Raw genomic sequence first — 14863 nt, forward strand, 5'->3', positions numbered from 1 at the left:
CGTCCCCCCTGCAGGCCCCTCGTGGCTCCCTCCCTGCCCCATCCATCCACGGAGCCTCTGCTGACCACCGGGCCCCACCCTCGCTCCACTCCCGGGGCTCTCAGTGTCTCTTGCTCAGGCTCTGACCCCTCTCCCAGCCCCGGGGGACCCAGGGCGGTTCCCATCCTCCTCAGTGCTGGGCCTGGGACACAGCACCAGGAATTCACATCATTCATTCACTCAACAAACACGTGTGAGGGGCGTGCTGGTTTCAGTGCCGCAGTCAGGGCGGCGGGTGACACGAAAGCAGCGCGGCCGCTGGGGGTTACGTCCCCCCTGAGGGAGGCAGCGGGCAGGTGAGTCACATGAGCGCGTGTCGCAGTATTTCCGAGGGCACATGCTTCGATAAGGAAGATGGGAGCGTCGGGGGCGGGCTCCCCTGGAGGCCGTGCTGGCTGAGGACCTAAGGCCTCCTGCAGGACGTGAAGGGGGGCTGGGGGCTCATTAGGGTCCTGAGGCAGCCGCGCACCTGCTGGGCCTGAGGAACCACGAGGACCCTCTGCTCAGTGTGGCGGGACGAACAGGAGGACAGGAGGACGGGGTCACAGGGGGCCTGCATGCGTCGAGCGGGACCAGCTTTGACTGGGAGTGAGGGGCTTTTGCATGGGGCGGGGCGGGGGGGGGTCTGTCCAGGTGACCGGGTGGCTTCTCCTTTATCGATATGGGGCACTCACCACTGTTGCGTGGTAGCCCATCTTGTCTTCCCGGTGTGGACTGTGTCTCGGTCGTGTTACCGTCACAGGCTGGTGCCGCTGACATGGGCTCGTGGCCGTGTGGCTGGGACCTCGTCTGTGTTCACGAGGGACAGTGGCCTGCAGCATCCTCGTGATTTGTGGTGCTGGCATCAGGGGTCGACCCTATGGAAAGCCCCGGCAAGTCCATCTTCGGGAAGAGTTTGGGAACGATTACATTAATTCATCTTTAGACGTTGTCAGGAGTCACCAGTGAAGCCATCGGGTCTGGGCTGTTGCTGGTGGCAAGTCTCCTGATGACTGACTTGGCGTCTGCTTGGGACAGATCCATTAAGGTTTTTTACATCTTTGTCATTCTCGATAGCTGGCGGCTTTCTAAGTGTTTGTACCTTTGTGTCGGTGTCTGACGTGTCCGTGGTAACCCCTTCCAGACCCGAGGTGTCCGTGAGGTCGGCAGGCGTGCGCCTCTCCCTCCTGGTTTTAGTGACACGTGTCTGTCCTTTCTTTCCGGTCAGGATCCGTTTGCTGCCCCCTTTGGTTTTAGTGATTTTCTCTGTTGTTCTTCTGTTATCGGCCCACATTTAGTAAAGATCAGTCTGGCTTCTCTGGACACGGCGTGGGCAGCGCTAGACCAATGCCCTGATCCAGTGAGGTGGCAAGGCGTGGGCCACAGCAGCCCCGCGGAGGCAGGAGAAGTCCGTGGTCCCAAGGAACCTTGGAGAAATTCCCTGATGACTCTGGGGGGAGCATGGGGGGTGTGGGATGACGAGGAGGGGCAGGGACTCACCTCCTGGGAGAGAGCTGTGGGCAGGTGTGCTGGGTTTGGAGGAGGCGGCGGCTGGGGACGGGCGTCCCCAGGGTGGTGCTGATGGAGAGTTAGACACCATGTCACCCCTAAAACCTTAATGGGCAGGGACAGTCTGCGGCCCACCAGAAGGCCTGTCAGCAGGTTTGGGGGACGTCCGGGGTCCGTGTCAGAAAGGGTGTCTAAAGACGGCTGAGGGATCGCCTTGTGTTCAGAAGAAGAGTCACTTGCGTCTCTTCCATCCATCCGTCCATGGGCCGTACGTCCCTTCACTTCCCAGCTCCCAGGAACCAGACAATTTTTCCTGCATCGTCTCCGACCGTCCAGGGAGACAGAGCCGGCTTCCTGGGAAGGGCGTGTGGAAATGCGGGCACGTGTGCACATGTGAGCGTGCGTTGCAGGACGGACATATTCTGGTCTGTAGACGTGTGTGTGGACACGCGTGACCTCGTGTGTGTGCGTCTCTGTGTGCCCACACCGTCGTGCCGGATGGGCCTGGCACGGGTGTGCACGGCTGAGGAGAGCGTCTGGCCCGCTGCTCAGCGAGGACGGATCCGGGCAACGTTGTGCTGGGTTTCCGGGGAGAGAGGGTCTCTAAGCTCATGACGTCTGGTTCGGGACCTTCACGGGGGGCCCATGGCCGGAGCCCACCTCCGCAGAGCCTTGCCTCTCGCCCCTCCGCCCCGGCCCCTTGGCAGGGGAAGTGGACTTCGAGGCTGCTAATGAGGATCCAGACACGCACAGCAGGTCTTGGCTCACACTCCCTTCCCTGGCCGCTTTCCCAGAGCTCCTGCCCTTCGGAGGAGAAGGGGTTCACCGTCACCAGCATCGCCACCACTGTGGCTGGAGGACGGCCTGAATGTCGGCCATGCCTCCTCGGGCTTCGTGGTCCAGACGGAGGGGCAGGGGTCAGGGGACGGGAGCCCGTGGGCACTGAGCCTTCAGGGACAGACGCACGGTGTTCCCGTGACCGCATCGCCAGCTGTGTGAGCTGGGGTGAGGGCTGGCCTTTGCTGAGCCCCAGTTCTCTGTAACGTGGTTTGCCCATCCTGACCTCTTGGATTTCCCGAGGAGCTTGATGAACTTCCGAGCCCACGCCAGGCACCAGGGGCACGCGAGGAAACCCAGTGGTTTAAAACAACAGAAACACTTGTTTTGCTCATAAGTCTGCAGTCTGGGTGGGTTGTGGTGGGGATAACCTATCTTTTTCCCTCTTGAGGTGAACGGGGCAGCATGGGGCAGGGTTAGGAGTTGGACCAGCCGCCTGGGTCCTCCGCACGTGGCCGGCCGGGGCTTTCTCACAACACGGCGGCTGGCCGGCCCCCAAGGTCCGGCATCCCGTGAGGGCCTGGTGACGCCATGCTGCCTTCTGACCCACCCTGGAAAGTCCCACAGCAACACTTTGTCCACATTGTGCATTTTGCTGGGGCCACGGCTGCTTGCTCAGAATCAAGGGGAGGGTCAGTCTTTTGATGGGGCTGCTGACGGAGCAGGGGACATGTTCAGTGGCCGTCTCAGGGTAACTACCTGGGGTCCTCTGGGCGCGCAGCTCTGAAACCCCATAGGTGTGGGCCACCCATCCTAGTCCCACCTGCTCCTCTGGCCTCACAGGCGGGAAACTGGCGTGGGGTCTTCAGCCTCCCGCCCCTGCAGGTCCCCGAGGGGCTCACGGCACAGAGCTCAGCAGGGCAAGGTGGCTGGGAACGAGCAGAAACACTCACTCACCAGACACTCCCCAAGCCCCTCCTGCGTGCCAGGCATGGTCTCAGGCCCTGGGGATCCCACACTGAACAAAACAGGCAAAAACATGTAGGTAGCACATTAAACGTGCAGTAAGTGGTACACTAGGTGGGGATGTGTTCTGTGGAGGACGACAGAGCAGGGAAGGAGGACAAGGGGAGGGACTGGGGCCGGGCCAGGTGGTCCGCGAGGACTTGCCGAGATGGTGACACTCACTGGCAGACCGAGGGATGGGGCCGGGCGGATGTCAGGGTGCAGTGCGGAGGGAGCCGCTGGCGAAGGGGTCCTCGGGGGAAATCATGGCCAGTGGGTTTAAGGAATTGTGGTTGGAAGGGGCGAGCCGGGGAACAGCAGAGGACATAAGGTCAGAGGTAGTGGCCGTGGGTGCAGAACCCTGTCTGTGGACGACCGTGGCCTCAAGTTTTGGGAGACCCGGGGAGTCACTGCGCAGTCACGCACTGGTCTGTCTCGTGGGCTTGTAGCTGGGACCTGTTGCCGCGGAACAAGTCGCCCCCGAAACAGTGATTTGTTACTTCTTATGCTTCAGTGTCTTGGCGGCTTCCACCTGCCCTCCCTTGCGTGGCTGCCTGGGCCTGGAAGACGGGTGGGCTGGAACGTCTGTTTCTCTCCTGTCTGTCTCTGAGCGGGGGCTCCTGCCTTCTGCGAGTGGACGTGTCCTCTGCTGTGTAGACTGCCTTCCTGCGGGACCGTCTCAGGCCAGCGCTCCAGGGAGGGGCAGACGGAGGCTGCCGCAGCTCCCGAGGCCCAGCCGGGAGAGGCACCGCTGCTGTCCATAGCTCATCGGTGGGAGCAAGGCGCAGGCTGGTGTGGTTCACCGTGACTGGCAGGGTGTGGGCACCAAGAAGCACGATTATGTGGTGGCCACTGACTTCCTCGGGATTTGACGGGGTCTCCCTGGAGGCCACGTTGTCGGTAGAATGAGAATGGACAAAGAAACAGGGAAAACAGGCAGGAGGCTTGTGGGTAAGACAGGCACGGTCTGGCCATGGCGTGGGCCCGGGGTGGGGGGAGGACGTGTGGAGACGAGGTTGGGTTCTGGTATGTTTTGGAAGTAGAATCAACAGGATTTCCTTGTGCCTTGGGAATCGGGGGGCGGGGGAGGATCAGGGTGACCCTGGCGGGCTGCGCGCCGTCAGAGGCTGACCCGGGACATCGAGGGAAGTGTAGAGCTTTGTTTCTGACAGGGTAGGATTACGAATTCGAGTTTCGACGTGTAAAATTCGAGATGCCTCCTTGGACATTCGCTGCAGACAACCAGGCGTGAGTCTGAGCCTCAGGAGGGAGGTGTCGGCAGTCAGGTGCCACCGCGAGGCTGAGCGGGCGGCGAGGGGGGCGCGTGCACGGAGTGGGAGGCCACGCGGGACTCTGAGCGCGCCAGGCCGGGCCATGGGTGCTCCCCCGCTCCACCGCCAGGTCCGGAGTGGGGCTGACAGCTCAGCCCGCCCCACCGCACCCATTCCTGTCTTCCTTCTCGGGGAGCTCGAAACACGAACGGCAACGCGGGAAAGCACAGCGAGGAACGTAGCAGTGACCCACGTTCTTGTCCCCAGAATTGTCTCCGCTCAGCATCTGGGCCCCGTTCGTCGGCTAGGGGACCGTCGCTCCCCGTGTTTCTGCAGACGCACGCATGCCAGTTCATGTTTCCCTCGGTATTTTGTTAAACCGGGGCATGTAGGAGGGTAATTTCAACACCAGACAGACTGAGAAGGAATTTGTGGCCCGTCCCCGCTCACCGGGCCTTCACCGGCTCCGGTGCATTCAGAGCTGAGCGATTGTCACATCTAGCTTGGAACACTTTCACCACCCCAGAAAGGAAGGTTCGTGTCTGTTAATCTGTCCCTCCCCGTTTGCCAAGCTGCCCCTCCCCCAGCCCGGGTACCCCGGTCGACTTTCCATCCCCAGCGATCTGTTCATGCTAGATATTTCCTGGAAATGGACTCATCTGTTTAGTAAACTTACCTGAATTTTCCTGAGGAAGTTGAAGCGAAGTAGAAGGGATTGTTCAAGTTCAAATGACTTAAAGATTCTGGACTAACTGGTGCATCCTAAGCGTTGGGAGAGGACACCTGCCTTCGCATCCGCCACCCGTCTTCCCTCCCGAGCTCCCGGTTCGTGTTCTGTGATCATTTTCGCTTTTTCTGGAGTACAACCCCCACACTCCAGGCATGACCCTCACCATCATTTGGGAGAATCCCTTGCTGAGTGGGCTCAACGTCCAGCAATGTCCATTCCTGGTCTTCTCTCGAGTTCGACTCCTACCTGACGGTTTCGGGGTTGAGGTCGTCTGTACCGGACAGACTGCTGCTTGGGTCTGTCTGTGAGGCCGTGTTCTCGTCAACTCTTCCTTGAGCAGCACCGACTGGCTCTAACTGACCCTTGGATCAGTTTCCTTCTCTGTCGCTTTACATTCTTTCTCGTGTTTTGGCTCAATTATTGCTGCGGAGGATAAAGTTAGCCTAAATTTTTAAAAAGCTTTTATTCATTTGAGAGAGAGCGTAAGGGTTAGTGGGGGAGGGGCAGGGGAGAGAATCTCAAGCAGACACCACTGAGCACGGAGCCCCCCGCGGGCTCCATCTCACGACCCACAAGACGACCTGAGCCCAAACCAGGAGTCAGACTCAGCCGACAGAGCCACCCAGGTGCCCCTTGTTACCCTAATGTTTAAAAAAATTCCTACATGTTGTTTCTTTTTCCCAGCTGGATACCTGAAGATTTCATTATTTGTTCTTGAAATTCAGTGTCCCAGTCAGCGAATGAGTTATCTTGTGTTGTGTAGCAAATCACCCCGAACTCAGCCGTTTAAGATAATACGCGTGCTGTCTCCAAGCCTCTGGGGTTAGGTGCTGGGCCAGACCCGGCGGGGCCCTCCGCTTCACGGTCTCCCCCAGGCCGAGGTGGGTGCTGGCCCAAGGTCCACGGTGTTATCTGAAGGCCCGACGGGGCAAGGACTCACGCCCAGGTTCACGGGGTGGTCGTTGGCAGCTCTCAGACCCTTGTGTGTCATGGGCCTCGGGCCTTGGTTCCTGGCTGCTGGTGCTTGCTGTGTGGGCCTCTGTCTCCCGGCCATTCACGCCTTCAAATGTGTGGGCTGGGAAGGCGCCAGCCGGGTCCATTGATAAGGAAGTCCCGGTCTCCTCTGCCCTTCTCATTCCTCTCTGTCCTCTGTGCCGAGCCTGGGCGTGGGCTCTGCTGTGATGCTGAGCTTGCTCTGACCCCTCGGAGTGGCTCTCCCAGGCTTCTCTGGGGTTCCGGTCAGGTTCCGGTCAGGTCCCAGGCTTCCCTGGGGTTCTGGTAAGGCATCGGGAATCCTCGTTTGATGCCTGGCCCCAGCGGCCCTCTGGGAGGTAGATCAAAGCTCTGGTGCGCAGAGTCCTTCTACCTACCTTCCCATCGAGCTCCTCTGGCCTTGAACAGACTCCGTAACGGGGTCGTCACTCACCTTCTCCGCTTCTCCCTGCTTCTCCCCAGCAGCCCCTCCACTGGTGCCCAGCTAGGAGTGGGAACAAAGGACCCCCACTCAGTCTACTCCCCCAGAGATGGGGGCTTTGGGGAGGCTGAGCGGAGAAGCTCTGCCCTCCAGAACTATCTGTCTCTCTCTTCCCTCGGCTACCAGTATGCCACGTTTGTGTCATTAGGTTTTGTTCTTGGGTGAAAAACAATTTGTTTCCGACTCACTCCTTCTCCCTTCTGGGGGGAAGGGAAGTCAGTGGTACCATCCAGCTCTCCGTCTGTGCCCGGGAGTTGCCCCAGACGATGGGTAAGGCCCCTTCCAGCCTGAACGAGATCCAAACTCAGAGTCTCTACCCACCTCCAGGTGCCCGCTCAGCGGTCACCATGGCCTCAGCCTCTGGTAGGGGATGCCACCCCCCTCAGCCCTGAGGACTCCAGAGCAAGGACCCAGGATGGGGGCATCTATCCCGCCCGCTGCCCACGGGGCACAGGGAGGAGCTGGCAGGCTCAGCCACCATGTGTGGCCACCACAGCTGTGGTCAGGGGCAGCTGAGGAGCCTCTGGGCTCTGGGGTGGCCTGGCAGCTGGGCTGTGCAGGTGCCCCAGCTCTGGGGGGCTGTCCAACAACCCGGTCCTGGGGGGGTTTTCGTTGTCTTGCATCTTGAGCGGGAGTAGACAGCCTTGCCAGGGGCTGCTTGGAGAGACCAAGAGGGACCACCCTGCCCTTCCTCTGAGGGCCGTGCCTCACCCCCCACCAGGATCTAGCAGGTTTCTCTTCCTGGACGGGCAGCAATGCCCACCTAGAGGGCCGCAGTCTGCTGAGTCTTCCAGGAGGATGGCAGAACCCAGCCTGCTCACGGCCTCGCTCCCTGCCTGCCTGCCTCCCAGGCCGCTGGCCCCCCAGGAACTGAGCAGGGCCCTCACGCCCTGAAGCCAGTCCCTGCAATTACCGGTTGGCAGGCCGAGGGGCAGAGTGTGCCAGCCGGCCTGGCAGCTTGCTGGCGGCCAGCATGTGCTGGGGCCTGTCCTGCCCAGCTTAGCCGCACAGGGCATGGAGCTGGTCCGAGGGAGGGGAAGCTCGGGTCTGAGCTCTGTCCCTGTCTTCGGAGCCCATGGGGGGGTGCTTGCTTGCCGTCCCCCTTCCTGGCGAGGCCTAGGGTCCGTGCAGTTCAGAGCTCAGTTACGGCCGCTGCGGGACAACAGCCCCTCCCCGCCTTCAGGCTGAGCACCCCCTCCCCGCAGGCATTCTGCCTTCCCTCTGGCTCCCTCCCCACGCCCACCTGTGTGTGCACAAGGACAGGTGTGCACGTCCGCGAGGCCACCAGAACACACGTGGACCCGCTCACTCGCCCGAAGGTCGGCCCCGGCATAGACACCGCTGTCTGCCGACACACGCCAAACGCGGCAGTGCTCTGAGTCATCAATGTTGTCTATGCAGCGCATGCTTGCGGTGTGAGTTGTGTGTCCCTGGTTATGCGTGTCCATGTACGTGTGCAAACGTGTGTGCACGGTGAGGTCTCGCACACACATGCATCTGTGCACACTCGTGTGGCTGCAGCGTGTGTGAGAACATGTGCGTGAGTCACAGCAGTCGCGTACGGGTGTGAGCGCGTGTCTCTGGCCGGGGTGACTAAGGCCGGGACATACATCATCGCTGCTCCAGCCACAGGGGCCGTCTTGGGTCTGAAACGGGGAAGCCGGGGGCTGGGGGGCTCCAGGCAGCGTTGCCAGGCCCTCTCTCCCGGGAACATGAGTCGGGTGCAGGGCGCTGCAAGGTGCTGAGGGGACAAGGGCAGGGTCAGATTTCCCTTTTGCCAGTCCCCTTGGGGGCCAGGGTCAGGAGGCATGGTGGGGCCTGGGAACCGGGGAGGAGGAGAGGGAGGCCTGGAGCAGGTCAGCCGCGGCAGGAGGGGGGCTGATCTGAGCGATGTTAGGGAGCAGAGCGGACAGCAAGCCTGGAGGACCCACACCCCACGTCCAGCTCCAGTGACCGCATGCAGCAGGCTTTCCCAGACGAGAGGCAGGCACGACGGGCTGCTGGGGGCAGCCTGTACTGGGGTCTGTCCTGGCTGCTGGCGCAGCCGCACAGGGTGAGTGCCGGGGTATGGCAGCCGGGAGGAGAGACAGAGCTCAGGACCGGCTGCTGAGAGGCGCCCGGGGCCCTCTGGGCATAGGAGGGCATCCAGGAGGTCCTGGGGCTGGACAGCCGGCCAGACAGGGGCCCTTTGGCTGGGGTGTTTACTTGAGTCTGAGTCGGCCATGGGAGCCCCTGAGCTCCAAGACCCCATTTGCACTCAGCGCACGGGGGACACAGGGGCACAAGCCGAGGGAAGCCCACTGCCCTCCGGGTCGGGGAAAGCAAGGCCCAGAGAGCGGTGACCTCCCAGGTTCCCTGGGCAAGGCAGGTGGGGCTGCGGCCGCCCCTTCGTGGGCGAGCCCTCCTGGCGCCTGGGGAGCCTGTGTAATTACGAGGCCAGGAGGCAGCCGCTTCCCACTCCCCACCCGGCCTTTGCCCTGCCAAGCCGCACTGGGCGGTTGGGTGGCTGGGCGGTTTCCAGGTGTGTCTCAGGAAACCTGGCACCCCTGGTGGCTTGCGGCCGCAGCCTCTCTCCGCAGGCTCTATTCTGGGGTCGGGCTCCACCCTGCTCCAGCTGGAGGAAGGAGAAGGCATATTTCAGTCCTGTGGGCATGGGGGAGCCGGGGAGAGACACGGGCACCCTGCCCAGGGTGCGGGGTGTGAGGACAGGACGCATGGCCATCCAGGTGGCTCAAGGAGGGCCATGAGAGCGGGCTGGCTTTCATGTGGCTGCAGAAGGCCTGGGTGGGACCCCCTCAGGCTGAGATGTGGGTCTGAGACCTGCCCCAGTGACTTCCCGATCCCCAGCCTACGGGTGCCCAGCTCCGGGCTGCAGAGGTCCTCGGTCTGGGTGGAGACGGGGGCTGGTTGCACGGAGGGAGCTCGCTCTGCTGCCTCCAGCATGGCGGTCTCCCAGCATGGGGGTCCATATTCCAGCTGCTTGCCTCCTGGGGAATCCTGCCCCTTCTTCTGGGCTCTGCTCCGTGCCACCTCCCCGCAAGGCCGCCCCGCCCTGTGCTTCCCTCTGACTCCCCTTTGCCAGTTTCCCCTTGCAGAAGGCCAGAGTCCGGAGTGAGGTTCTCCAGAAAGGGGCTTGGTGTGCAGGCCTGGGAGCTGGGTGTAATGACCCTCGCCTATGGAGGTGGCCCAGAGGGTGGATGGTGGACGCGCCTGGGGTGTGGGAGGCGCAAGCCAGCCTCCTGCACTTCCTCTGCCCTGGGTGTTCGCTGGCCTCCGGGAACCAGAGCGCGGTTTGCCCTGGGCACAGCCCCGTGACTCCAGGAATGACTAATTCCGCTCCAGCAATAAGCTCTTGGAAGCTCTGAGAAATGACTTTACCCCCTTGTTGCTGCTTCATTAAGCTCTTCCTGAGTGAGTGGAATGAGGGCTGTCCTAATCCCCTGGCATGGGGCAGGGGGCTCAGGGGGCTGGGCAAGACAGGCCACAGTGGCCACCCCCTGCCCCGGTCACCAGCAGACCCTGGGTTGGGGCAGGTGGCAGGGCGGGTGTGGTGGTATAGGATGGGGCCTAGAAGTCCTGGGCCCCTCCTGCTGGGCCCCAGGTGGGACCTCAAGGCCTGGGCCTGGGGGCCATTCATCAAGGCTCGGGGCCCAGCCCTGTCCTCTGGGTCCTGGCTGGCAGCCTGCCCAGATGGGAGGGTCGACCCACCCTGGAGGCTGCCGGCACTGCAGACGGGGTTTGGCCTCTCTTCCCCCACCAATCTCGCCGGCCCCGTCTCTCTGCAGGCGGGAAGAGCCAATGCAGGGGGTGTTGGTGACTGGGGTCCTTGTCCACAGGTGTTCCTGGTCCTCGGGGAGCTGCTTCTGTCCTGCAACTGGGCGGTGGTTGCTGACATCCTGCTGGTACGTGTGGGGGCTGGTCCCAGGGCCTTTTGAGGGGAGGGGGCTGGAGTCTGGTTCAGGTCTGGGAGGACCTTCCGAGACCGTGGGGTAGGGGACCGAGGTCATCCTGGTACTCTCAAACAGATCTACTGACCACCACCTCCAGTTTGCTGATGAGCAGGTGGAGGTTCAGAGAGGGCAGGGGCCCAGACCAAGGGGCCCAGACCAAGGAGGTTCAGAGAGGGCAAGGGCCCAGACCACACAGCATGAGAAGGCATCGAGCCAGAACAGGAGCCCAGGCTGGCTCTCAAGCACCCCCTCTTCCTTGACCGCACTTCTCAGCAAGCCGGCTCTTTGGCCTGGGCTCCGGGTGTGTGGATGGGGGTGGGGGACTTCAGGGTGATAGCCACCGAGCTGGGGGGTGGGTCCGGCTCGGGCTGCAATGCGGCTGGTGCCAGCCCAGCATGTGATGCCGCTCTGCCCGGAGTGTGGCCCTCACCGAGCCTTGTGCTCTCTGTGCAGCTCCCCTGTCCCGCCTCCCGCCTCCTGCTAGGAGATGTCAGGGGAGGACTTTGGATGCTGGTGAGCTTTGTTCAGGGCCCCAGACCTGGGCCTCCTCCTGCCTCCTGAGGGGCTGGCATAGGGCAGCCCACACCCAGGGGAGCCAGGGAGCCTGGCGATGGGCTGAGTGCAGTCCTGAGGCAGCCGGGGCCAGGGCCTGGCCCACACCTGGACTTCAGCTTCGCCTCTGCCATTTCCTAGCCGCGCGTGACGTGGGCAAGCCACTCTGTGTCTCGGGCCTCAGTTTCCCCATGCGGACAATGGGGTGAGATACTCGTGGGTTATTGTGGGTGTGATGTGACAAGGGCGCCGGCCACAGCTCTGCTTGTTCCGTCTCCTGGCTTCCCAAGGACTCCTGTGCCCTCAAAGCTGAGTTTGAAAGGGCCATGTGGGCCTGCTTGATTACTGCTGTTGACGGAGTGGCTCACTCCCTGCCTAGACATTCTGCCCCCCATTCCACAGCCCAGGCTCAGCGGGTGTAGACAGTGCTGCCCTTTGACGCCCTGGGGGTGTATCAGCTGCAGGGCTGGTGGGTCTTTTCTGCTTCTCCCTCCAGGCAGAGGATCTGGGCTCCTGCCCAGACTTGGCTGCGACGAACGGCCTCGGGCCTCAGTTTCCTTCCTGTGAAGAGAGGTGTTTATGACCAGCCTCGTGGGGTCAGCCGGGTGGCCTTCAGAAGAGCTCTCCGTACTCGGGAATGTGCGGCCAACATCTAACCTGGGGCTGCCCATTTTAGGCACGGGGACCTTAGCTACCCCCCGCACTGGCATCTTGGGAACCCTGCAGCTTCCTCCACCCCCACAATGCTGCCCGCTTTCCACCCGGCAGCCCTGCAGATATGCGAGGACGGCACCCGTGTCCCCCCTGCCCACCCGGTGTCTGTGTTTGCAGGAATGATTAACCTCCAGGACCTTTGCAGGGCTGTGCCTGTGCTGGGGGCAGGGGAGGGGAGGCGTGGGGGTGTGGGGGTCAGGGCCAGCCAGCCGTGGCCTGACCCGGCTGGCTCTGCTGGGGAGCTGTCTGGAGCTGCCCAGGGGGCTGTGCTCCCTGCCATCCTCCCCAGGCTTGGAGGTAGCCAGTCTCTCCACCCCAGGAAAGCTTTCTGCTCCCCCCTTCCGGAAGCCCCTCCACGAAAGGTTGCCTTTAGACCCCGCGGGGGTCTGGGCTGACTGATCCTTGCAGTCCTTGGAGCTCAGAGAAAGTGGGAGGGCTCCAGGAGGGAATGCTCTTGGGCCGAAGGCAGGTGGGGGACAGGCTGTGGGGGGTGGGCCGTGTGCCGTGGAGGGGCAGGTGTGGAAGGTGACAGAGGCCTAGAGTGCAAGCAGCTGGGCAGGGAGTGGGGTTTGGGGGGTAGCTGAAGCCCGGAGGATCAGAGGAAGCTGGTTTCCAGCACTCAGGCAGGGGGTCCCTCAGGGGCAGGGAGGGTGGGACCGAGAGAGGGGTCTAGCGAGGGTGGGATCCGGGCTAGAAGCCTGCACAGGAGGGCAGGAGGCCCCGCGGTCCAACAGCTGGCTGCCTGCCCTGCCTGTCCCGAGGGTCGCCTGGCATCAGCCCACGACAGCAGACTGCTCTCTGGCCCCCCGGTGCACAAGGAGAACCCAGGCTCTCCCTGGGGCAGAGATCTCAGGGGCTGGCTGGGCCAAGGGCTGTGGCACCTCAGAGAGCGTAGGAACCAGGTGTGGGGGTCTCGTTACAAATTCTGCTTCCTCAGGACGCAAACGTCTCACATGCTCCTGATGGGGCGCTCCTCAGAGCACCCGGGGGGAACACCACTCTGACACAGCTGGCTCCCAGTCTGCGGACCCCCTGCAGGCTCCGTCCTTGATCCCATACCCCTCTGACGGGAGGCTCACTCCCTGAGCCCCAAGAAGCCCCTGCCTCCTGAAGGCTCATGAGGGAAAGGGTCTGGCTCCTTCACTCACCTCCAGCAGCCCCTCTCTGGAGGGTTCTGCTCCCTGGGAGGCAGGGGTCGTGTCCCCCCAGGCTGAGCTCCCTGTGCCCCTGACTGATGGCGTCTCCAGCTCTCTCGCAAGGCCCACGAGGGGGGCCTGGAGCTAGGCTCCCCAAAGTCAGCAGCAGGGAGTAGAGCATAAGTGGAACTCACCATCTCTCCCAGATCAGGTCGGTCCTCTGGGGTCCTCCTCTGCCAGTTTCCCCGGCACCCCCTGAGGGCATCACCGTCCTGTTCTTCCTGCATCCCGGTACTCTCAGTGCGTCCCTGTTCTGCCCACCTGCCCATCCCATCCCCCTCCCCCAAACGCAGCTGGCTGTGAGGGCTGAGTGGGGAACACAGGAGGCAGGCTGCCAGGGAGTGCGTACCTGGTGATTGCCGCTCTGATGTCCTGTGGGCCCTTGGCCGGTGTGGGTTATGCCCCAGGCTACAAAGGGAACAGCTCTTCTGAGAAAGGAGAGTCAGAAACAGAGGTGCTTTGTCTCAGAATAGAGTGGGCCTGCAGTTTTAGGAACCCAAAGCTTGTCCTAAAATTGCCAGCTTTGCCTGCTCCCCCCACCCCACCGGCGTCATTTGGTGGCAACAGGACAGAACAGGTTGGGGATCCACCACTCCTGCCCCCGATAGCAAGGGACTGGTTTGGGCCCAGCACTTCCCGCGGGCGTGGAAGGAACCTGACCGAGGGTCCAAGCCGCCGGCGTGGACTTCCCCGAGGCCTACCCTCCAGGACCAGCGGTGCGTAATCCCCTAAGTATGGGCAAGAAGGAGGCACAAGGGGCTGGTGCAAAGCTGAGCTCAGCTCCTTCTCCGGCCTAACTGCAGGTCCCGGTGCGGTGGGGGTGGGCAGGTCCAGCTTCTCTGGCCGCCTGGACAGAGAGGCTCAGTCTCTGGCCCGCCCCCCGCCCCCCCCCCCCCCGGCATCGCCCATCCCCCTCCCTCTGCCTCAGCTGCGTGCAGAGCTGAGCTTGTCCTTCTCTCTGCCTTCCAAGCGTCCCACAGCGCACAGAGATCATAGGACAGGCTCCTCCTTGCTTGTAACAGCAAAGCGGTCGACGGCCAGATCCTGGAGGAGCGGGCTGGGCTATTTCCTGGCAGGGTGACCCTAGAGAGGTGACCCACCCTCCCCGGGGAGAGTTCCCTCATCTGTGACATGGGGATTGTCATCCTACCTCCCTCTTGGCGTGGCTGAGTGGATGTAGATGGGCAGGAGATCTATAAGGCGCAGACAGGAGACATTTCATACATGTTACATGTATTCCATCTTCTTGCCTGGGCTCAGGTTATGGACACCTAGGTCTTGGGGAAGGGTCTCTGGGGGGAGTACCTCCCGTTGGGATTGTGTGGCCGCTGCTTGAACCCCTCCCCTGGCTTCCAGCTGGGTTCTACTGGCCTCGTCCGCTTGGCTGACTTTCAGCAGGTCCCCTCTGAACCTGGCGCCCTGCTGTGCTCCAGGGAGCATGAGAGAACGCGGATGGGGGCCTTGCTGCCCAGACAGTGTGGGGGTAGGGGGAGGACAGGGTGGGGGTGCGCATTCAGTTGGGGTACACACAGGGGCTATAGGGCAGGCCCCCGAAATCTGGGAAAGTCCATCCTGAACGACAAGTAGGGATGCTCCCGCTGGGCCAGAACGGGGAAGGCTGGTCAGGCAGAAGGGTCTGGAAGTGTTCTGGGGCCAGGGCATTATTT

General features: G+C 62.4%; 1 protein-coding gene across 7 annotated transcripts in view; it reads left to right on the top strand.

Moving 5' to 3' along the window:
* The window catches only part of SPNS3 (sphingolipid transporter 3 (putative)), a 34798-nt gene that overhangs the window by 16584 nt on the left and 3351 nt on the right, over nucleotides 1-14863 (top strand). For all 7 annotated transcript variants that reach the window (XM_032322726.1, XM_032322723.1, XM_032322725.1 and 4 more), the window contains one exon: nucleotides 10621-10686. In XM_032322726.1, the coding sequence (XP_032178617.1) occupies nucleotides 10621-10686 (66 nt within the window). The remainder of the gene's footprint in view (nucleotides 1-10620; nucleotides 10687-14863) is intronic.

The sequence above is a fragment of the Mustela erminea genome, chromosome 18 (assembly GCF_009829155.1).
Source record: "Mustela erminea isolate mMusErm1 chromosome 18, mMusErm1.Pri, whole genome shotgun sequence".
Lineage (NCBI taxonomy): Eukaryota > Metazoa > Chordata > Mammalia > Carnivora > Mustelidae > Mustela > Mustela erminea.